General features: G+C 35.5%; 1 protein-coding gene across 1 annotated transcript in view; it reads left to right on the forward strand.

Moving 5' to 3' along the window:
• LY96 (lymphocyte antigen 96) overlaps positions 1 to 25,565 on the forward strand; it is a 41,016-nt gene extending 15,451 nt beyond the window's left edge. The window contains exons 2-5 of the mRNA XM_017666462.3: positions 6,212 to 6,301; positions 9,572 to 9,700; positions 20,249 to 20,301; positions 21,033 to 25,565. Coding sequence (XP_017521951.2) covers positions 6,212 to 6,301; positions 9,572 to 9,700; positions 20,249 to 20,301; positions 21,033 to 21,131 — 371 coding nt within the window. The 3' untranslated portion in view covers positions 21,132 to 25,565. The remainder of the gene's footprint in view (positions 1 to 6,211; positions 6,302 to 9,571; positions 9,701 to 20,248; positions 20,302 to 21,032) is intronic.
• The last annotated feature ends 298 nt before the right edge of the window (positions 25,566 to 25,863 follow it).

Raw genomic sequence — 25,863 nt, forward strand, 5'->3', positions numbered from 1 at the left:
TTCAAAACATAATGTAAATCTGTTTACATTATGGAGAGACTTCTTTTTTGTATTTGTACAGTATTTCCCATTTTACTATGGTAAGAGCACTTTACACTAGGTCTCCCCTCTTTAATTTTTAAGCTTACAATATATTATTGTTGACTATAGGCACAATATCATGCAGCAGAGCTCCAGAGTTTATTCATCTGGCTTGATTGAAGCTTTCTGCCCATTTACTTGATTAGAAAGTCCCTATTTCACCTTCACCCCAGCCCCTGGCAGCCACCATTCCACTCTGATTCTGTGAATTTGACTACCTCATGTAAGTGGAATCATACAGTATTTGCCCTTATATAAGTTGTTTTATTTCCTTTAGCATAATGTCCTCAAGATTCATCCATGTTGTAACACATTGCAGAATTTCCTTCCTTTTTTTAAATTTTAGGCTGAATGTATATCCCCCATACTCTTTATCTGTTCCTCAACTGATGGACAGTAGGTTTTTCCACATCTTGGCTATTGTGAATAGTGCTGCAATGACCATGGGAATGTTAAGATCTTTTCAAGATGCTGACTTCAGTTCTTTTGGATAAATACCTAGAAGTAGAATTGTTGGATCATATGGTAGTTTTATTTTAATTTTTTGAGTAACCTCCTTACTGCTTTCCCTAGTGGGTGCACCAATTCACATTTCCACCAATTGTGTAGGAGGGTTCGAATTTCTCCACATCCTCGTCAACACTTGTTACTGTCTTTTGGATAGTGGACATTCTAACTGGTGTGAAGTGATATCTCACTGTGGTTTTGATTTGCATTTCCCTGATGATTAGCAGTGCGGAACATCTTTTCATGTGCCTGCTGACCATCTATATTTCTTCTTTGGAGAAATGTTTGTTCATGTCCTCTGCCCATTTTTTAATTGGGTTATTTGTTTTTTGGGTATTGTGGCATCTGAGTTCTTTATAAATTTTGGATGTTAACCCCTTATGAGATGAATCATTTATGAATATATTCTCCCATGCTGTAGGAAGCGTTTTTGGAATTCCTTTTTTCATTTTGGAGATCAACTGTTCATCAGATATATGATTTGCAGTTATTTTTCTCCCATTCCATAGGTTACCTTTTTACTTTGTTGATTGTTTTCTTTGTTGTGCAGAAGCTTTTTAGTTTGATATGTCCCACTTCTTCATGTTTTTGCTGCCTGTGTTTTGGTGACATACTCATGAAATCATTGTCAAGACCAATGTCTGGAAGTTTTTACCCTACGTTTTCTTTTAGTATTTTAACAGTTTTGAATCTTCTGTTTAAGTCTTTAATCCATTTTGGAATAATTTTTGTGTTATAGGAGCCAAGTTTCAGTCTCTTGCATGTGAATATTCAGTTTCCCCAGCACCATTTGTTGAGGATAATATCCTTTCCCAATGGTGCATTTCTGGCGTCCTGTCAAAGATCAACTGACAATTTATGCATGGAATTATTTTTGGGCTCTCTGTTCAGTTCCGTTGGTTTATATGTCTGTTTTTATGCCAGTTTCACACTTTCTTTTATTTCTGTAGCTTTGTATTATAGTTTGAAATCAGGAAGTATGATGCTTCCAGATTTGTTCCTCTTTCTCGAGATTAATTTGGTTATTTGTGGTCTTTTGTGTGCCATATAAATTTTAGAGACTTTTTTATTTCTAAAAAAATGCCATTGAGATTTTGATAGGGACTACATCAAAACTGTAGATTGCTTTGGGTAATATGAACATTTAAGTAAAGTCTTCCAATCAGTGATCACAGGATGTCTTTACATTTGTTTGTATCTTGTTTAATTTCATTCATCAATGTTTTGTAGTTTTCAGTATATAAGTCTTTCACCTCCTTAATTAAGTTTAATCCTAGATTGTTTTTTTCTGATGCCATTGTAAATCAGATTGTTTTCCTAATTTCCTTTCAGATAGTTCATTGTTAGTATATAGAAATATGACCGATTCTTGCATGTTGATTTTGTATCCTGCAATTTTCCTGGATGTCTTGATTAGACTGAACAGTTTTTTTGGGGGAGTGTTTAGTTTCCATATATATAATATCATGTCATCTGCAAATGGAAAATTTTACTTCTTCCTTTCTGACTTGGATGCCTTTTATTTATTTTTCTGGTCTGATTAATCTGTCTTCACTTCACTACTTCCAGTACTGTGTTGAGAGTAAATGTTCCTTGCCTGTTGCTGATCTTAGAGGAAACTCTTTCACTTTTTCACCATTTAGTATAATGTAAGCTAAAACTTTTCATATACAACCTTTATTATGTGGAGGCCATTTCCTCTAATTCTAGTTTATTGAGAGTTTTTAATCATGGAGGGGTGTTGAATTTTGTCAAACGATTTTTCTGTATCTATTGAGTTGATCATATGATTTTTATCTTTCCGTCTATTAATGTGGTATATTATGTTAACTGATTTTTATGTGTTGAAGCTTGCTTGCATCCAAGGGATAAATCCCACTGGTCATGGTTTATGATCCTTTTTAATGTGTTATTGAATTCAGTTTGCTGGTATTTTGTTGAGGATTTTTACATCTATATTTACCATGGATATTGCCCTGTAGTTTTCTTTTCCTGTGGTGTCTTTGTCTAGCTTTGGTATCAGGGTAATGCTAAGCTCATAAAAGAAGTTTGGGAATACTCCTTCCCCTTCAGTTTTCAGGAGAGTTTGAGAAGCATTAGTGTGTTAATTCTTATTGAAATGTTTGGTAAAATTCACCCATGAAGCCATTTGGTCCTGAATTTTTCTTTGTTGAGATTTTTGATTACTTATTCAATCTCCATATTAGTTATAGGTCTGTTTAGCCTTTCTATTTCTTCAGTCTTTTGGGAGTCTCCATTGGAAAATTTGAGGCTCAGGATACATGAATCAAAGATGGGGTCTAGGGGGTCTTTTTCTGATTGTGCTGTGCCAGGTGCAGGGTCTCTGGTCTTCAGAAGGTGTCCTGAATCTCCCTACCAACTTAAGTGAGTCTGGCTTTGCATTTTCCTGGGTTACAGGAAATTTCAATTTGTTTCTGATTTTTCACAAAGTAATTTGCCTGTAAATTGTTGGTGAGTTGGTATGTTTGTTGGGGGAAGGAAGGTCTTGGACTTCCTACTCTGAATTCTTGCTGGTGTCTTCATCTGGGGAGGGATATTTTTTTAAATTGAAATATAGTTGATACACAATATTATGTTGGTTTCATGTATACATCATAGTGATTTGACAATTATATACATTACTGTGTATATACATGTATATACATGATTAGTGTGGTTGCCATTTGTCAACATACAAGATATTACAATATTATTGACTCTATTTCTTATGCTGCAGTTTTATCCTGTGACTAATTTATTTTATAACTGGATTTTCATGCCTCTTTATCCCCTTCACTTATTTCTCTGTCTCCTAAAGGTTTATCAATTTTTAAAAGTCTTTTCAAAGAGTCAGTTCTTAGTTTCATTAAGTTTTTTATTTATTTTTAGTTTTTTTATTTTTTTTGGTTTGTATTTCATTTATTTCCACTCTGATCTTATTTATTTCCTTCATTTTAATAACCTTAGGCTTTGTTTGCTCTTCTATTTTAGTTTGTCTAGGTATAGTATTAGATTGTTCACTTGAGACTTTTCTCATTTCTTGAGGCCTTTATCACTATAGACTTCCTTTTTATAAACTGCTTTTGCTATGTCTCAAATATTTGAACTGTTGTGTTTCTATTTTCATTATTCTCCAAGTGTTTTTTTTACTTCCCCTTTGATTGCTTGGTTGATCTATTGGTTGTTTAGTAGGATGCTGTTTAGCTTCCATGTGTTTGTGCTTTTCCAGTTTTTATCTTCTAATTGATTTCCGGTTTTATTCTGTTGTGGTAGGAAAACATGCTTGGTATGATTTTAATCTTCTTAAATTTAATAAGGCTTTTTTTGTGGCCTAACATGTGGAGAACATTCTATGTGTACTTGAAAAGGTTGTGTATCTTGCTCTTTTTGGATGTAATGTTCTATATATATCTGTTAAACCCATTTGGTCTAATGTGTCTCCTTCAGAGCCACTGTTTCCTTGCTGATTTTCTTTCTCGATGATCTATCCATTGATGTAAGTGAGGAGTTAATGTCCCATAGTAAGTATTTCAATACTGTCAATTTTTTTCTTTATGCCCATCAATATTTGCTTTATATAGTTAGGTACTCCTTTACTTGGTGTGTAGATATTTATGATTGTTAAATCTTCTTGCTGCATTGAGTCCTAACTCATTATGTAAGGTCCTTTTTTGTCTCTTGTTACAGTTTTTGTTCAAATGTCTATTTTGTGTGATATAAGTACTGCTATTCCAGCTTGTTTTTCACTTCTATTTGCATGGTATGTTTTCCCATCCTTCAGTTTCAGTCTGTTTGTGTCTTTGGGTCTGAACTGAGTCTCTTGTAGACAGCATATAGATAGGTGTTGTTGTTTTTTTAATTCATTTAGTTACTCTATGTCTTTTTATTGGATAATTTAGTCCATTTTCATTTAATGTAATTTTTCATAAGTATGCACTTATTGCCATTTTGTTAAATGTTTTCTGTGTTTTTTTTGTCATTATTTTCTGGTCCTGTTTTCTTCTCTTGCTCTCTTCCCTTGTATGTGATGGCTGTCTTTAGTGTTATTGTTGGATTCCTCTATCTTTATTTTTTGTGTATCTATTATAAATTTTTGGGTTTTGTTAAGTTGATGGTCACCTAAGTTCAAACATCTAAAAGCACTAAGTTTTTACTCCCCCCTTCTATGTTTTATGTCTATGGTGTCTTCTTTTATACCTTTTTATTTAATGATTAACAACTAATTCTCAGAAGTAATTGATTTTATACTTTTGTCTTTTGAACTTCAAACTAGCTGTTAAGTGATTAATCTACTATCTTCACTACTTCACTATGTTTGCTTTTACTAGTGGAATTTTCCTTTTCATAATTTCCTTTTCATAATTTCTTACCTCTAGTTGTGGCCTTTTATTTTCCTCTTAAAGAAGTCCCATTAATATTTCTTGCAAAGCTGGTTTAGTGGTAGTGAGCTCTTTAACTTACGTGTATCTGAGAAGCTCTTTATCTCTCCTTTAATCGAGAGTGATAATCTTGTTGAGTAGCGTATTCTTGGTTGTAGGTTTTTTTTGTTTTTGTTTTTTCCCTTCAGCAGTTTGAATCTATGCCACTCTTTTCTGGCTTGCAAAATTTCTGCTGAAAAATCAGTTTATAGCCTTATGGAGTCTCCCTTTATGTAACCATTTGATTTTTCTCTTGCTGCTTTTAAGATTGTCTTCTTATCTTTGATTTTTGATATTTTAATTACTATGATCTTGGTGTGGACCTCCTTGGGTTCATCTTGTTTGGGGCTCTCTGTGCTTCCTGGACCAGGATGTCTGTTTCCTTCCCCAGGTTAGGAAAGGTTTCAGCTATAATTTCTTCAAAGAAATTTTCCACTCACTTTTCTCTTGTCTCCTTCTGGGACTCATATAATGCAAATGTTAAGACACAGAATGTTGTCCTAGAGGTCCCTTAACCTATCCTCATTTCTTTTTATTCTTTTTCTTTCTGATGTTCAGCTTGAGTATTTTCCATTACTCTGTCTTCCAAATCACTGATCTGTTCTTCTGCATCCTCTAATCTGTTCTTGATTCCCTATAGTATGTTTTTCATTTCATTTACCGTATTATTCATCTCTGATTGGTTCTTTTTATATTTTCTGTCTCTTCATTGAAGGTCTCCCTGAATTTCTCCATTCTCTCAAGTGTGTTGAGGATCTTTATAACTTTTACTTTGAGCTTTATAAGGTAGATTGCTTAACTCTGTCTTGTTTGAATCTTCTTTCTGAAGATTTACCATGTTCCTTTGTTTCAAGCATATTCCTTTGTTTCCTTATTTTGTTTGACTTTCTGTGTTTTTTTCTATGAGTTAGGCAAAAGGGCTACCTTTCCCAGTTTGAGGTTGTGGCCTTGTATAGTGATGACCCCTGGGTAGACTGTGACTGTGTGTGTCTGGCAGTTTGGCTGGCTGGTTGGAGGCACAGCTAGTGGCAGAGGGGCATGGTCTGGGTAGTTCCTAGGTGGGTGGTGGGGAGGGAGATGTTTTAAACACTCTCAGTTTTTCTTATTATACAATTTTAATATAAAGGAATCTTTTGGGGGCTGATATTCAGAATACTTATTGGAAATGATTTATAATAATTTATTGACATCTCTATTCCATTTAGATAAAATGGAATTCCCTATTTCAATAAATGTTGAACCCTGTATAACACTGAAGAAAAGTAAAGGATATTTGCATCTTTTCTACATTCCAAGTAAGTCCAAAGTTTTGTTTTTGTAGATCAATTGAATGGGTTCAAGAAACATGAATGATAAATGATTGTGGTCTAAATGTGTCACATATTTTCTATTGCTATGAAACAAATACCACAATCTTAGTGGCTTAAAACAGTGCACATATATCATCTGATACTCTTTATGTATGGCTTAGCTGTGTCTGCTTCCAGAATTTCCACAAGGTTGTAATCAAGGTGTTTGTCTAGGACTGGGGTCTATTTTAAAGCTCAAGTAGGGACCTAGGGAATGATCCACTTCTAAGCTCATGTGATTATTGACAGTATTCATTTCCTATGTGGCTGTTGGCCAGCTCTCTGTTTCATGCCATATGGGCCTTTTCAATGTGGCTTCCTGCTTTAACAAAGTAAGCAAGGAAGACAGTCAGCTAACAATCTTATACAGCCTAATCATGGAAGTGTCACTCTATCACCTTCCTTATTCTATTTGTTAGAAGGAAGTCACTAGGCTAGCTCACACTCATGGGGAAGAGGTTACATAATGGTATGGGAGTAAAAATGGAAATAACTTGAGACTTCTAACAATCTAATAGGCATATCCTTTGTCACCCATTATCTATCCAGCTGATAAGTAAAGTTGAGTTTCTGCTAGTCAAAGATCTGTGTAAAAGCAAGCCAGGACTCTTTTTTCTAAAGATGAGCTTTCTAGAAAAAAATATGATGATGATAACATGAAAGAAGGCAAAACGTTTTTGTTTGTGTTGTATCTCATTTTTCCTTTCTATGATTTTACTTGTCATCAACTTATTAAAACTAAATTGGGCAACAGTGGTAGCACTGGGCTGGATCTGAATGTCTGTGAAAACACACAAAACTCTCATTCTCTCCTACCAGTCAGTTTTGTTTCCTGTAAGCCCTAGGATTCCAGGAAACTTCCGTTCTAATCGTCATCATTGTCTTTATTGTTTTCATTATCTCTATCATCATTTACATTATATTTGAAGCTTGTACTTTACAAAGTACTTTCACATAAATAAGCTTAAAGAAACATTTCCACCTTTGATTTTAGTTCTCCAGTTTTAAGATAAAAGGTATCTGAGAACCCAGAAATGATGGACAATAAGTAGACTTCTGTTTTCATTTTCCTGAATCTAATTGTTCAATGTATATTTTGACACTTTTTTCTGTATTCACTTTTTATTCATTAAAAAATACTGAGTAAATGCATAGTATATTTCAAGCATTGTGGTAGGTACTGTGAATTGCCAAGAGTAAAAGAAACAATCTAAATTTTTGTCAGGTTAAGACTCTACAATTTATTCCCCTTTTCTCAAATTTTTCTTTCCAGTCTATGTGGTGTGCTTTTGCCCTAGATGTTTGGCAGGAGTGATTATTTACATAATGAATTACCTCATTTTCAAGTGAACCCCTTGCCCTTACACACAGAAAGCAGATTATATCCTTCAGAGCCCAAGGAATAATGCAATACAGTTATCACTTAGGGTTCTCTGAAAGACAGATACCAAGAAGGAAGTAGACATACAAGAGATTTATTGGGGGAAATGCTGTGAGCAACAGAGGGAAAAGAAACCCAGAATAGAGAAGTAGAGAATTCACATTGAGGTGAAGGCTTAATCCCTTTAAAATGAGAGAGGGAAGGAAGGAAGGAGAATTCCAAGGCAATTTGGTAAATGCCTCCCAAGATACTTTCAGCTAGGTTAATGGAGAGCTTGAGAGCAAAGATGGCCTGTCATAAGTGTTTAAATGACAGGAGGGAGTAGGCTTGCTCCAGTGTTCTTGCAGTTTAGTCATAATAGGAGTAGTCTGTGAGATTTTGGCTCCTGAATGAGTGCTGGGATGGATCTGAAGTTGCAACAGCTGAAGGCTGTCTGCCAATCATCCTCTCCAGGCTGGTTCTTTGGAAGGGAGGTTTGGGTACCACTGTCACCACAAATACCTTAACCATTCACTAAATATGACATTTATATAACATAACAGTTGACCCTTGACTGATGTGGGGGCTAGGGTCACCAACCATACACAGTTGAAAATCCACATATAATTTTGACTTCCCAAAAACTATTGATAGCCTACTATTACCTAGAAGCCTTACTGATAACATAAACAGCAAACTAACACATATTCTGTATATGTATTATATACTGTATTCTTACAATAAAGTAAGCTAGAGAAAATAAATCTTTTTTCAAATTGTCACAAATCTCCAAAAAATTTTCCAATATATTTATTGAAAAAAATCTACATGTAAGTAGACCTGTGCTGCTCACACCCTGTGTTTTTCAAGGGTCAACTATATAGTAATTCAGTAACAAAAGAATTACTCAGTCATATTTTTTATAGTGCTTCACAATTATATGAGTTTCTCTAGAGTATTAGAATATCTGTATAAAGTGTAGGGCTACATTCATAGAAATCAATCTTAATATTAAAGCTCTATCTCTATTTAAATTCAATAAGAGCTATAAGTATAAACTTGTACCAGAAATAGGTTGGGAATAAAAATGATTTGTTTTAAGACTTTATAGCTGTGCTAGTAAATTATTTGTATGCTGTTAACCTATTGGCAAATAAATAAAGCTGGGCCATAAGCCTCCTTCAAAATTAATCTGGAAGTACCTGGAATGGTCTTAGGTGAGCTAAAGAATAATCTTTGTTGCCCTGTGACAGCCACTATGTTTCTTGTCTCTCACTCCAACACCCACATTGATAACCCCATCCTGCTGAACCATACAAATGGTACCTCACTTTGACCATTATTCACGTGCCTAATATGACCACAGTAATGACCAAGGGCAAGAAAGTTCTCAAGATATAAACCACTGAGATGTCAAAGCAGCATTTCCTTTTTTGGAGTCACTTAAGACTGGAATCATTCTGTGTTTCATGCAGAAATGGAAGAAGGCCCCTTGTACTGCATTGTCATTGAAACCACTGCAGTTATTATCATGTGCCCGTGTTTCAAGGAATTCCATGTGAAAGCAGCTCTTCAACTTTTGCAAACATTCCTGCATTTCTGCTTTTGGAGAGGTTCAGGTTAAAGTCTGTGGAGTGGGCCATGGGACTGCTGTTTGAAACAGACCCTATGATTTGTTCTTCTCAGTTTTCTCATCTAAAACTAAGATAACAATATCCATACTATAAGTAGCTGTGATGATTAAGTGAAATAATGTAGGAAAGTACAGGGCATTTTTTAAGTATACAATAAATGCTAATTTTGTTTATAAAAGAATCTTGTGTTTGTGGGGCTAATGGAATTCTTTTCTTTTTAAGGAAGAGACATAAAAAAATTATATTTCAATATCTATTTATCTGCTAACTCCGTGGATTTTCCAGTGCGCAAAGAAGTTATTTGCCGAGGAGCTAATGATGATTATTCTTTTTGCAGAGCTCTGAAGGGAGGTAAGCATGTAATCCATGTTACTCTCAGAATAGAATATAATACTTTATGAGAATGTTATGAAAATTAAATACACTGAGAAAGGTTGAGTTCCTTTTCTGATAATAACTCATTATTTCCAGCAGCTTAAAAAATATTTTGCAGTTACATTGCTGAAGTATTATTAACACTTAATTTCAGTGTGTTTGAAGGGTTATTGAAATTTATCTTGTTCAGATTAAGGAAATTTTTACCTTGTTATGGATTTTTTTAAACATGACATTTATTATTTTTCATTGAAATTCAGTAGATTTTTCTATGCAGCTGCATTGATTTCTTCAATGTCTTCCCCCCCATTTTTTCTCTCCTGAAATTATTCACAGAATTATAAAACTTCAGAGTTTAGGACCTTAAAGGTCACTTAATGCAAGCCCATGAAGTTTTCCTTAATAATTTTTAAACTAGAATCTTAAATAGTCTAAAAGTTTATAAATATCATACTGTCATGTTACCAAAAATTGGAATGTGCAAAACAATATATAGTTCAGAGAAACATTTCTAAAAACATTTTGGAGTATTTCCTTCTCACTTTTTAATGCATATCCCTTATGAAGTTGTAAGTATGCTATCATTATTTTCTTTTAAAATATTTATTTAGAACTTTGACTAAATAATCCATATGGACCAAAAATCAGAGTAGAAGTATTACATAGTGAAACATCTCCCTTAGTGGGTATGCCCTGTTTTACTTAACCATTTTCCTGTTGGACATTTAGTTTCCTTTTGATAGTTCTACTATTATAAATAATAATATAATAAATATATTTCTGTGTATAATTTTTCTCATATTTTAGATTTGAATGCTCCCATGTTTTGAGGAAGTAGTTACAGATAACTCCCAGGAAATTTCTGAGCTTAAATAGTTTTGTAGTTTTGTTTGCATAAGGCCAAATTGCTTTTCTAAAGGATTGTACCAATTTATACATTGTACCATCAGTAATGTGTATGTGTGGTAATTTAATCTCTGTCTCATTAACATTGGGCATTATCATTTAAAAAACAGAAGTTTAAAAAAACTTTAAGTAAAAAACTTACACCTAATTGTTTTATTAATTTTTTTATTACTGTTGCAGTTGAATGTTTGCCCATATAATTCTTTATCATTAACCTGTGTGCTTTCTTGCTTAAAAAGAGATTTCAGATAGTTTACGTGAATACATTAAATTTAACAATATAGCATAAATTAGATACAGATGGGACAAAATGAAAAATAAGGGTAGGGAATTAATGGAATGAGGGTAGTTTGAAAATTCATAACAAAGACTTATGCTTTCTTTAACATGGACATCAATTTGATTATACATTTTCTAGCAGTCATTAAGAAAGCATTTTCTAAGTAATCAGTGTGAATTCTATGCAAAAAAAAGTTCATGGTGTGTTTCTTAGTCAATCATCTCTCCACATCTCTAACTTGTCTGCTACTGCACAAGCCATATATAAATCATGGAGCTGGCATTGATTATGAGTCTGGGCTTAGAGCTGTGAAGACCTGAGTCTATCCCAGTTTTTCCACCTACCAGTAATCTGATTTTGGGTATATTATTTAGTCTCTATTAACCTCATTTTTGTCATCTATAAAATAGAAAAAGTGAAATCTATTTTACATGATTTTAAGGATTTATGAAACAACTTAGTACAGTGCTTGAAGTAAGAATTTAAGAATTATGGTTATTGAGTAATAAACATTCATGTGAATAATAGGAATACTTCTTTTGTTCCTGACTTTACAGTCCTGTTATTTTTACAGGTGAGGAAATTGATGCCTACAGTGGTTCAGTGAAGTACCCTTGGTCATTTTGAAATTACTAAAAGTAGCCTTCTGAATCTTAAAATCTACTGCTCTATGCTTTCTCTTTGGGAAAAAAAAAATCCTCTTGGCAGATTACTGTTTTTTAAAACAACTCTTTTACACTTATTTCACATAACCTCTATGGGATTATGTTGACATTTTACATGAATTTTTTAAGTTTCACATTCTTGAGATCTAAGATGTGTCAGACTCAAGCTAGCCTGTTTGCTTCTTCTCTCCTTCCCTCCTTTCCTTCCACAAATGTCTGCTGAACCTAATATGAACATGTTATTATTTAGGTTCTGGTGGTCCAAAGTTGAATGAATAGGGTCTCTCACCTCAAAGATCAGTCTGTTCTGGGAGAGACAGTCACAGGAATAAAAATTATAATGGAATGTCCTAAACACTAGTAGAAAGCTCTTAGTTTTAACTATATAGTTGTACGTTTACTGTGACAGGAGAACTCAGATGAGGTTTCAGAGAGTAGTTTATTAGTCTTGAATCTGAAAACATCAGAAAGTGAGAAGAAAGGACATTTCTGGGAGAAGAGACTGCATATGCAAAAACATCTAGCCATGAAATAATATGGTTATTTGAAGAATAGATTTTTTTTTTTTTGTAGTTAGAGCAGAATGTGCTTGTGGAAAATTGCTGGAGATGAGCCTAGTAAAGGGGGCAGGAGTCAGCAAGTTAGTCATGCACAAAATGTTGGCCTGCATCTTATCATTTGTAGACTGGGATGGCCCACTGAGATTTCCATTTTTGCAAATAGCTAGTGTCCATATGGAAAGAGATGGGGGTTGGCTAAGGCAGGAAACTTGGATGGAAGAAAGAGCAGCCGAGAGGCTGTGTAAGAGACCATGAGGATTGAACAAAGATGGAGGCACTGGGAATAGAGGGTAGGAGATGAAAGAGAGCGTATTGGGAGACAGAACTGGCAAGACATGTTGATCAATTTGGATGTAGCAGAGGTTAGGTAAAATCAAGACTGCTCAAGGGCCAGTGACTGAGTGGATAGAAGTGACATTATCTGAAAGTTTGTATGCAAAAGAAAAGGCAGATTTTAAAGAGAAAGATAGTAAGTTCTGATTTGGGCATGTTGTACTCAAGGTAATTTTGGAACATTTGATTAAACATGTCTGTTTAGCTTCTGACTATGTGAACGTGAGCTCAGGACATTCTGATTTAAGAAGTATTGATGTGGAGGTGGTCCGATATGGTGGAGTAGGAAGACCCTGAACTTACCTCTTTCCACAGACACACTGAATACCTACATATACAGCAATTCCTCCTGAAGAAGAACCAAGGGCCAATTGAACAGCTTCTGTGCAACAAAAAGATAGAGGGACCACATAGAGAAGGGTAGGAGAGGCAGAGACACAGAAATGACAGGCACCCCTCCACCAATGCTAATCCGCAGTAGGAAGGGATATCAGTGAGGGGACTGTGCACAGAGTCAACCACATGGGGTAGAGCAAACACCAGCACTTTCAAGAGCAACTAAAGTAGAAGTGAAAGAAATCCATTACTCACACTAGAGCATCTGCCAAATGGTGGGATAACTGCTAAAATCTCTAGATTTGGAGGCACTGCTGAGTGCCATTGTTTATGCTTCCCTTCCACCTTGATAGTATATATGAGAGCAGGGTCCTGGCGCTCTAGCTGGCTTGCTGGGGCCACCATGATGGCCCAGGCCCCTATCCCATACCTGGTCTGACCATCCCAGTAAGGCAGCCACAGCATGGTACACACCAGAACACCCCCAGTCTGTACCTACTACAGCTCCAGTCATCTTGACAAAGTGGCCCAGGGGTGAGGTACTCAGGGACACTCCTGACTGAGTCCCACTCCAGCTTCAGCCATCCTACTGGGACAGCCCCTGTGCAGTGTACCCTGGATGACCCCTGCCTTACCCCTCCCCAACTGTGGCAACTCCAGCTCTAGTCATCCTGCCAGGGTGGCCCTGGTGCAGAGCCCTGTGGGACATGCTGCCCCACCCCCAAACTGCCCACTCCAGCTCATCATCCCACTAAGGTGACCCCAGTGCAGAGTGCCTCAGAACCCCTGGCCCACCCCTGATTCAGCTCCACCTGTCCTTTGAGGGTGACCTTGGTGTTGAGTGCCCCAGGATCCTGGCCTGTACCCATTCCAGTTGCAGCTGGCCAGCAAAAACCATGAGGCACACATAACCTACACAGGGGCACTCTTTCAAACTGGAAGAGGTAGCTGTTCAGCCTAATTCATAAAAGAAACACAGAAAGTCAAACAAAATGAGGAGACAGAGGAATATTTTAATATGTCCCAAATGAAAGAACAAGACAAAACCTCCATGAAGAACTAATTGAAATGGAAATAAACAATCTGTAAGATAAAGAGGTCAAGGCCATAAAGATGCTTACGAGATTTGAGAGAAGAGTGCGTGAACTCAGTGAGAACATCAAAAAAGAGATAGAAAATATAAGAAAGAGCCAATAAAAGTTGAAGAATACAATAGCTGAAGTGAAAAATGCACTAGAGGGAATCAACAGCAATTTAGTGAGTGCAGGGAAATGGGTCAGTGATCTGGAAGACAGGTAGTGGAAAGCACCCAAGTTGAGCAACAACAACAAAAATAAATAAAATTGAGGATAGGCTAAGGGATCTTTGGGACAACACAGAGCATACTAACATTTACATTATAGGGGTCCTAGAAGGAAAGAGAGGGAAAGGGGCAGAAAACTTTTTAAAAGAAATAATAGCTGAAAACTTCCCTACTGTAGGGAATAAAACAGATATCTAGGTCCAGGAAACACAGAGAGCCTCAAACAAGATGAACCCAAGGTGGTCCACACCAAGACAATAATAATTATAATGTCAAAAATTAAAGATGAAGAGAGAGTCTTAAAAGCAGTAAGAGAAAAGCAAATAGTTGCATACAAGGAAAACTCCATAAAGCTATCAGCTAATTCTTCAGCAGAAACTTTGTAGGCCTTTAGGGAGTGGCATGATATATTCAAAGTGCTGAAAGGAGAAAATATCCTACAACCAAGAATACTCTGCACAGCAAGGTTATCATTCAGAATTAAAAGAGAGATAAAGAGTTTCTCAGACAAACAAAAATCAAAGGACTTCACCACCACCAAGCCAGTCTTGCAAGAAATGTTAAAAGGATATCTAAGTGGAAAAGAAAAGGCCATAACTAGAACTAAGAAAATTATGAAAAGAAAATATTTCATTGCTAAAAGCAAATATGCAGTAAAGCTAGTAGATGAATCACTTAAAGGCTAGTGTGAAGTACAAAAGACAAAAGTAGTAAAATCAATTAAATCTACAAAAGTTAGGGGATGCACAAAATAAAAGGTATAAAATATGATATCATATACATAAACATGGAAGGAAGGAGTAAAAAGGTCGTGCTTTTAGAATGTATTTGAACTTAAGTAACCATCAACAGTATAGACTACTATGTGCACAGGTATTATATATGAACCTCATGGTAACCACAAACCAAAATCCTACAGGAGATACATGAAAAATAGAGAAAGATATTCAAACGTAACACTAAAGAAAGTTATCAAATCACAAAGGAAGAAGAAAGGAATAGAGAAAAACTACAGAACAACCAGAAAACAACAAAATGTCAATAATTGTATGCCTGTCAATGATTACTTTAAATGAAAAGGACTAAAGCCTCCATTCAAAAGACATAAGGTTACTGAATAGATAACAAAAATGACCCATTTATATGCTGCCTACAAGACTCACTTTAGACCTACATACATACAGACCGAAAGTGAAGGTATGGAAAAAGATATTCCATGCAAATGGAAAGGAAAAAAAAAAAGCTGGGGGAAGCAGTACTTGTATAAAGGAGACTTTAAAAGTAAGTCTAAGAAGAAATAAAAAAGGGCATTACATAATGATAAAGGATCAACCCATCAAGAAGATACATTTCTAAGTATCTCTGTTTCCAAAACTGGAGCATCTAAATATACAAAACATGTATTAACAGACATAAAGGGAGAAAATGACAAAAATACAGTAATAGTTGGGAATTTTAACATTCCTCTTACATCAGTGGATAGAGTCTTCCAGATAATAAGTAAGGAAACTGGTTTTGAATGACACATTAGATCAGATGGACTTAAGATATATCTAAGAATATTCCATCCAAAATCAGAAGAGTAAGCATTCTCTTCAGATGAACATGGAATATTCTCCTGGAGAGATCACACCTAAGACAAAAAATACGCCTCAATAAATTTAATAGGATTGAAATCATACCAAACATCTTTTCTGACAACAATGGTATAAAACTAGAAATCAACTACAATAAAAAAACTGGAAAAAACACAAACAAGTGGAAGCTAAAAAACATGCTACTAAATAACCAATAGGTCATTTAGTAGCAACCAACCAATAATAAATTAAAGGGGAAATCCAAAATTACAAGGAGACAAAGGAAAATGTAAACACAATGGTTCAAAATCTTTGGAGGCACAGCAAAAGCATTTCTATGAGGGAAGTTCATAGTGATACAAGTGTACCTAAGAAAAGCAGGAAAACCTTAAATAAACAATTTAACCTAACACCAAAAGGAACTAGAAAAAGAAGAAGAAACAGCCTAAAGTTAGTAGAAGGAGGCAAATAATAAAGATCAAAATGGAAATAAATAAAGTATAGACCAAAAAAAAAGAAAAAGAAAAAGAAATCAATGAAACTAAGAGCTAGGCCTTTGAAAAGATAAACAAAATTGAAAACCTTTAGCAGACTCGAGAAAAAAAGAGTGAGGACTCAAATATATAAAATCAGGAACAAAAGAGAAGTTATAACTGGCACCACAGAAATAAAAAGGATTATAACAAACTACTAGGAAACATATATGCCAATAAATTATATAACCTAGGAGAAATGGATAAATTCCTAGAAACATACAATCTCCTAAGACTGAATCAATAAGAAACAGAAAATCTTAAGAGATTAATTACTAGTAATGAAGTTGAATCAGTTATCAAAAAACTCCCAACAAATAAAAATTCAGGACCACATTGCTTCACAGGTGAATGTCTAAACATCTAAAGGAGTTAAGACCTGTCCTTCTCAAACTATTCCAAAAAATATAACAGGAAGGAATTCTTACAAATTCATTTTATGAGGCTAGCATCACCATGATACCAAAACCAAAGACACTGCAAAAAAATTAAATTACAGACCAATAACCTTGATTATATAAATGCAAAAATCCTCAACAAAATGCTATCAAACTGAATTTAAAAATACATTAAAAGTATCATTCACTACAATCAAGTGGGAGTTATTCCAAGGATGGTTCAATACCCACAGATCAATCAACATGATACACCATAGTAGTAAAATGAAGGATAAAAACTATATGATCATCTCAATACATCTAGAAAAAGCATTTGACATCTTTTAATGATAAAAATTCAACATATGTTAATGATAAAAACTCTCAACAAGTGGGTTTAGAGAGAACATATCTTAACATAATTATGGTCATATATGACAAACCCACAGCTAACATCAAAATTAATCATAAAAGGTTGAAAGCTTTTCCTTTAAGATGAGGAACAAGATATGGATTACCACTCTTGATACTTTTCTTCAACATAGTATTGGAAGTCCTAGCCATACTAATCAAACATGAAAAAGAAATAAAAAGCCCCTGAAAATTGGTATGGAAGAAATAAACTGTGACTATTTGTAGATAATGTGATACTATATGTAGAAAGCCCTAAGGACTCCACCAAGAACTCTTTGAACAAATAACTGGATTCAGCAAAGTTTCAGGATACAAAATTAATATACAGAAATCTGTTTCATTTCTATACATTAATAATGAATTAGCAGAAATAAAAATTAAAAAGCAACCCCACTTGCAACTCCATCAAAAAGAATAAAATAAAAAATAAAATACTTAGAAATAAATGTAACCTTAATTTTCCTAACTTAAGAAATGAAAGACCTGTACTCAGAAAACTATAAGACATTGGTGAAAGAAATTGAAGAAAAAAAATATGGAAAGATATTCCATGCTCAGGCATTGGAAAAATTAACAATGTTAAAACAGCCATACTACCCAAAGCAATCTACAGATCCAGTGCAATCCCTGTCAAAATACCAATACCATTTTTTTACAGAACTAGAACAAATAATCCTAAAATTCATCTGGAATCACAAAAGACTACAAAGAGCCAAAGCAATCTTGAGAAAGAGAACAAAGCTAGAGGTACCACATTCTCTGATTTCAAACTATATTATAAAGCTATAGTCATCAAAATGGTGTGGTGCTGGCAAAAAAATAGACATATAAATGAATGGAACAATCACCTCACACCAGTTAGTATGGCCAACATCCAAAAGACAAATGATAACAAATGTTGGTGACGATGTGGAGAAAGGGGAACCCTCCTACACTGCTGGTGGGAATGTAAACTAGTTCAACCATTGTGGAAAGCAGTATGGAGGTTCCTCAAAAAAACTAAAAAAATAGAAATACCATTTGACCCAGGAATTCCACTCCTAGGAATTTACTCTAAGAATCCAGTAGCCCAGTTCATCAGAGAAATGCAAATTAAAACCACAATGAGATATCACCTCACACCAGCAAGGATCGCCATCATCCAAAAGATAAACAACAACAAATGTTGATGAGGTTGTGGAGAAAGGGGAACCCTCCTACACTGCTGGTGGGAATGTAAATTAGTTCAACCATTGTGGAAAGCAGTATGGAGGTTTCTCAAAAAACTCAAAATAGAAATACCATTTGACCCAGGAATTACACTCCTAGGAACTTACACTAAGAATGCAGCAGCCAAGTTTGAAAAAGACAGATGCACCCCTATGTTTATTGCAGCACTTTTCACAATAGCCAAGAAATGGAAGCAACCTAAGTGTCCATCAGTAGATGAATGGATAAAGAAGATGTAGTACATATACACAATGGAATATTATTCAGCCATAAGAAGAAAACAAATCCTAGCATTTGCAACAACATGGATGGAGCTAGAGGGTATTATGCTCAGTGAAATAAGCCAGGCAGAGAAAGACAAGTATCAAATGATTTCACTCATCTGTGGAGTATAAGAACAAAGAAAAAAACTGAAGGAACAAAACAGCAGCAGACCCACAGAACCCAAGAATGGACTAACAGTTACCAAAGGGAAAGGGACTGGGGAGGATGGGAGGGAAGGGAGGGATAAGGGAGGGGAAAAAAGAAAGGGGGCATTATGATTAGCATGTATAGTATGGGGGGAGGGCACGGGAGGGCTGTACAACACAGAGAAGACAAGTAGTGATTTTATAGCATCTTAGTATGCTGATGGACAGTGACTGTGATGGGGTATGTGGGGGGGACTTGGTGATGAGGGGAGTCTAGTAAACATAATGTTCCTCATGTAACTATAGATTAATGATACCAAAAAAAAAAAAGAATGCAGCAGCCCAGTTTGAAAAAGACATATGCACTCCTATGTTTATCGCAGCACTATTTACAATAGCCAAGAAATGACTATTGTAAGAAATGGCTATTGAGACACAGAGAAGTTAAGTGACTTACCCAAGGTCACACATGAGTAAGTAGACATGCTGGGATTCAAGTCCAAATAGTTCTGGCTCCACAGCCATCACTATTACTGAAAATCTATAGTACATTTGTCCTTACTGCATCTTTTCTTTGCATATTGTATTTGGAATGATTACTTTGAATGTCTATATCCCCAGTAAACTTTAACTCTTTGAGGGAAAGAACAGTGTTGTACAACCTTTGTCTCCTCAGTTCCTGATACATAGTAGGCTTCCAATAAATATTTGTTGAACTATTAAATTGGAACTGGATTGGCCTTGAATAAAAGATCAAAAGATCATGAGGACATTATCACTTTACTAAGCTAAAAAACCAACATCTTAGTGTATTAACATTCCTACTAAGGACACATCAGAAAAAAATTAATAAAATTTTTTTGCAAGAATAGAAATATACATGCAGATCTAATCTGTTCATTTGCTATTAAGGATTATCTTTAGCCAGTTCTGAGAACAATAACCATTATTGTTTTCCATTTGACTATTTATATTACTTTAAAAAATATTTTTGGTCACGATTGCTTTTGTTGGAGATTTAAAATATTTCTATTTTTCTATCCTTACCCTATAAGCTCACTCCTTTGCTGTTCTTTCTGATTCGGTCAGTGGAGTCTGGTTTTTCCTGTTCTTCTGACACTGGGTTTCCCAGCTTCTGTTGGGTCAGGCCCATGGCTGTGCATTTCAACATTGACTAAATACTTATATTTTCTCCAGTATGGAGAAACTGGAAAGAACTTTGGTATCCTGGCTGCCTCCCAAATCTTTCCTCCACCTTTAGAAAGAATCTTCTCTACTATACCCTGCTAAAGGAGCAGCAGCATTAAATACGTGCATATATAATTTGGGATGAAGTATATCAGCACTAGCTTTTTCATCATTCACTATTGAGACCAATAGACCTTAAAAGTTTGTATCTTCTAAGGGAGGAGATATAGGCTGGTACTGAGAGAGGCTTGGGGTAACAGAAAGACACAGGAGATTTGTAGCCAGGGTGTAAGATTTGTTATTTCTGTGTAAAATTTTGCTTGGGACTGCTCCTGCCAGTAGTAAAACTATAAAAGGTTCACTCCATATTAAAACAAACCGAAATCACCTAATGACGACCAATAACTTTTTGTATTTTGTATTTTGTTTATAGAGACTGTGAATACAACAGTATCATTCTCCTTCAAGGGAATACGATTTTCTAAGGTATTGTTCAAAAGTCATTTTGAACTTTCTTAACCTTTTGCAGCAACAGATGTGTTAAGAATTTGAAACATGCACTTTACAACTGTTAAAGTAGTGATTCAAGAATAAGATGTTCAAGTTTGTTTTTTTTCACTTTTACTTGGCTTTGGGTATTTTCCTATTTCATCTTTCTGTAGAATATGGAAAAACTGAAGTTACACAAAAGGAGGTTCTTTTTCACTTCATTTTTTCCCTTTAACATACATGGCTAAAAGTAATGCAAATGCTCGTTGTTAATATGTTGAGTGATCCTTGGGTGAAAGCACTGTATCATCACTCTGTATAAATCAGTAACTGCCTCCTTGAATAATAATGTCACTTTAGATGTTTGTATTAGATAACTAGCAATGAAATTTTGCACATTTCACTTTTGGTGACTATTTTGAAATAAACTTTAACAATGTATATTCTTTACCTATTTTGTTACAAATTATATGTAATGCTTGCAAATCTCATAGACTAGTTGCAAACAATTGTTAAAAAGCATCCTTCTATAATTGGGAAATAAATGGATTTATCCTTGCTAAATTCAAAGGCATTCAAAAATTTCACCTCATTGGAAAACTGACAGAGTGATAACCAATTTGATTTAAGCGGCTTCCTCCTAAGTAAGACAAAATTCTTATAAAAGTCTTTCAAAATAGAAGCATCTAACATTTTATTTCACTTGTGTTCCTTATTCCTCATTTTAGGGGCAATACAGATGTGTCACAGAAGCCATCGCTGGGAATACTGAAGAAATGCTCTTTTGTTTGAATTTTACCATCTTACACAGCCCTGATTTTAATTAGAATAAATTGAGTATATTTTTATTTTTCAAAGATTCTATTCTTCACCTAAATTTTTTTTTTGCACAGAGTATTAATTTGCTAGGGCTAGCATAACAAATACCACAGACTGGGTGGCTTAAACAATAGAAATTTGTTTTCTCAGAGTTCTGAGGGCTAGAAATCTGAGATGAAAATGGTGGGCTTGGCTCTTTCTGATGCCTCCCTCTTTGGCTTGTAGATGGCTATCTCCCTGTGTCTTAACATGGTGTCCCTCTGTGCCTGTGTCCTAGTCATTTCTTCTAATAAAGATTCCAGTCATAATAGGATCAGAATGACCTCATTTTACCTTAGTTACATCTTTAAAAACTGTGTCTTCAAATCCAGTCATATCCTCAGGTTTTGGGAATAGGGCTTCAGCATATAAATTTCATAGGGGATACAGTTCAGCCCACAACATACAGGTAATCAAATCTCTTGAAATGGTCAACTTCTCTCCATTTCCCGCCTCTACTCAGGGCAAGTTACTGGTGCTGCTCCCCTGGACCACTCTGCTGCCTGGATCTTCTGGCACCTGGGCAGGTGCACTAGGTGGAGCGCTCCACCAATGCAGTTGTTTCAATAATACTTTCAAAACACAGGCCCTGTCACATCACCATAATGCAAATAGAACAAAATGGAACAAAAACAAACAAGGCCCTTCCTGGGGCTTTTGATTACTTTTGATAAATTTGAAATTTTTTGGACGGCCTGCCAGGCCCTACCTACCCTTACACTTTCCAGCCATTCTCCCACTACCCTCCCCTTGCTCTTGTGTTCCAAATGTGCCTGTACTGCCTGCTATTCCAGAACCTCCCTACCCACTCATTTCCCTGTGCCTCAGCTCCACTCCCCGACTCTATCCTACTCTCACCCCATCACCTCTGTGACAGATGTGGATTTTTCTTGGCTCAGGTGCTACTTTCTCAGGGAATTATCAGCAGTAATACGGAGCACATGTCTCACTTTTGATGCTAGGCAGAGGCAGTCCTGAGTAAAATCACAGAGAGTATGTAAATGGAGCTAGGCCACGAGCCTCCTGTGGCTTCCCCAGCACCTCCAGATGCTCTTCTCCACCTACCTTTTCTCACTCATCCAGTCAGGGCTGGCTTTCTTTGCAATATGCTTTTATAGACCTGAGTCTCTTCCTTCCATACTTAACACTCATTTTTGTCATTATTTTGATCATCCATCACTAGACGAAACTCCAAGAGCCCAGGCAGTGTGTTCAGCCGAATTTTGCTCACTGCTCTTGACCCAGCACCTAGCATAGTACCTAGGCTTGAGTTTTCTTTGAATCCATATTTATTGAGTGGATATATGAACATGTTGTTCTTGTTAAAATATTCAACAAGTGATTATTGAAAAATATGGGGTCACTGTTGGAGGGGAGTATAGCGTTGTGAGGGAAGAGACAAGAGGAGACTTGAGAGTAGTCCAGGGGATCAGGACAGTTCTGGATGCAGTGACATTGAGGCTGAGAGTTGGAGGATGAGTTTGGAATTAATTAAGCAAAGTACTTTCAGGCATAGGAAAGAACAGGTGCCCAAGTTTACAGGTGAGAGAGATACAGCATATTCAAGATTTTGAAAATGTCTAGTAATGATATTATTAGCTAAAGTTATTGATGCTTATTATGTCACGTGGTAGGCATTTTTTCTAGATATTTTGCATGTAATAAAACACAAGAATCCTCACAAGAATCTAAGAGATAGATCATCTCCATTTTACAGATGAGGAAGTAGAGAAAATGAAGCACAGAAAATTAACTTATTCAGGATCATATACTTAGTAAGAGGCAGAGCTGGGGTTGGATCCTGACAGTCTGCGCCAGGCTTAGATTTCTTGAAGGTAGAAGGTGAGACAGTTGTTGAAGGTGAGGCAGAGAATAGCACTGCCTTGCTGGGCAATCCTGATACCGAACCCCAGCCCCTGAGTGTGAGCCCTGCGTCTTCTTGAGACAGCCCTATTTATCTCACCACAGCTACCATAACCTGTCTCCTGGACCACTGCAATTGCCCTCTTAGCTGACGTCTATTCTTTTGCTTTTGCCTCTCATTCCCCAAACCCTCCAGTGGCCTATGTAACCACTCTTAGAATGAAATCACTCAATCTGGCCCATAAGACCTGACATAGCCTAGTCCCAAAAATCCACCTTTCCAACCTCATGACTTACTTCTTTCAGCACCTTTCATCTGGTTCCAGTTACTCAATCTCCTTCCTCTTCTTCCAATATCTTTACATATTCCTATCTCAAACCTTTGCAGTCATCCTTCCCTGAGCATGGAATGTACATCTTCCAGATATCTACATAACTTATTCCATTTTTCATTCAATATTCTGTTCAAATATAACCTCTTCAGAAAGTTCCCTGGCCAGTCTATCTGGAATAGAAGTCTTAGTACTTTGTTTCACTTTCTCTAGTTTACCTGTTTATTTATTTGTTTATTTTCTGGTTCCTTCCACTAAAATATGGGGGAATCTAATATTTAATCTCTGTACTATAATCTTCCAAATCTGGACTTCATTGCCTATCATTTTTGTGGGATTATGGGTTTTTTGTTTTTATATTTTTCTGCATTGACTTTTCTACAATAATTATGTATTAATTTTTTATTTAGCTAAAATGACATTAAAAAGACCATTTTGTTATAATCACTTAAGCCCATTGACTAATTTAAAATTAAAGGAACATTTAATCAATCTCAATGAAAAGCAGTGAAAATTGGAACAGCTAAAATGACAATCATTTTGTGTAATAGTCAGAGGAAATTGTAATACTGTTACAAGAAGGTAGTATAGATATACATGTACTAATGTGGATAAATAAAGGAATATTGCTTAGTTAAAAAATTAAGCTGCTAAATTCATCCTAAAATTCATATGGCATCTCAAAAGGGACCTGAAATCACTAAAACAATTTTGAAAAAGAACCAAGTTGGAGGACATGGTCAGTTGATCTTCTACAAGGGTGTTAAGAGCACTCAATGGAGAAAGGACAGTGTCTTCAACAAATGGTGCTGGGAAAACTGAATTTCCACAGGCAGAAGAATGAAACTGGACACTTACACCATATACAAAAGTTACCTCAAAACATATTAGAGACCTAAATGTAAGACCTAAAACTATAAAGCTCTTAGAAGAGAACACATGGTAAAGCTTCATGACATTGGACTTGGAAATGCTATTTTTGAATGGTGCCAAAAGCATAGGCAACAAAAACAGAATTAGACAAATGGTACTACATCAAACTTAAAAACTTTTTGTATCAAAGGACAAAATCAACAGAGCAAAAAGTAGCGTAAAGAATGGGAGAAACTATTTGCAAATCATTTATCAGATAAGGGGTTAATATCCAGAATATATAAAGAACTCCTATAATTCAACAATAAAAAATCCAATAATCCAATTAAAAAATGGGCAAAGGATTTGAATAGCCATTTCTCCAAAAATGATATACAAATCTTCAACAAGCAGATGAAGAGATCCTCAACATCACTAGTCTTCAGAGAAATGCAAGTCAAAACCATCATGAAATATCACCTCACACCAATTAGGATGGCTACTATCCAAAACCCAGAAAATAACAAGTGTTATTTGTTTATTTATGGATATGAGGACAATGGAACACTTGTGCACTATTGGTGGGATTGTAACATGGTGCAACTGTTATGGGAAACAGTAAGGAGTTTCCTCAAAAAATTAAAAATAGAACAACCATATATAATCCAGCCATCATACTTCTGGGTATATGTCCAAACAAATTGAAAGCAGGGTCTGGAAGAGATATTTGCACATCATGTTCATGACAGCATGATTCCAAGGGGTAGCAGCAACCCAGATGTCCATCAGCAGATGAATGGATAAACAAAATGTGGTATATACATGCAATGGCATATTATTCGGCCTTAAATAAGAAGAAAATTCTGCCAAATGCTACAACACACATGAAACTTGAGGACATGCTATGTGAAATAAGCCAGTCGCCAAAAGACAAATACTGTATGATTCTACTTATATGAGGTACTTAAATTGGTCAAGAAACAGAGTAGAATGGTGGTTACCAGGATTGTGGCAGAGGGGGAAAAGGGAAGTTGTTTAATAATTATGTAAATAGAGGGGCAGGAGTAACACTTTTCTGTCTGTACCTTTTCATGTAATTTCGCCTCCAGAGTTATGGTAATATTCTAAATATGTTAAGATAAAAATAAATCAACAAGGATGAATATAGTTTCAGATGAAATATAGTTTTCATATGAAAAATCAACAAGGTGCATATAGTTTCAGATGAAAAAGTTCTGCAGATCTGTTTTACAACAATGTGAATATAATTAACTATACACTAAGAAATGGTTAAGATGATACATTTTTTGTTATGTGATTTTTACCACAATAAAGTTTTATAAAATCAAAACATTACTTCACTGGAGATGGCTGGTAATTATAGATCTGCTTTGGTTATGTAACTGTATTCCTATTATGTTAATGTTTGTGTGCAATTTAATTAGTAGTTTAAAACCTATACGTGCTTGTTACTCTACAAGAAGATAAGTCAAAGAAATAATCAATCCTCCCATGTTTTCTTCCGTCTGCTACCTCTACAGCTTTTCTTCTTCCTTCCTAATTACAATCCTTAAATAGAATTAGTGCCTCATATCGAATTTACCGTGTATCATAATTCCTCCAAGTGGTAAAGATACCTCAAGACAAATGCTGG

The sequence above is a fragment of the Manis javanica genome, chromosome 2 (genome assembly GCF_040802235.1).
Source record: "Manis javanica isolate MJ-LG chromosome 2, MJ_LKY, whole genome shotgun sequence".
Taxonomy (NCBI): Eukaryota; Metazoa; Chordata; class Mammalia; order Pholidota; family Manidae; genus Manis; species Manis javanica.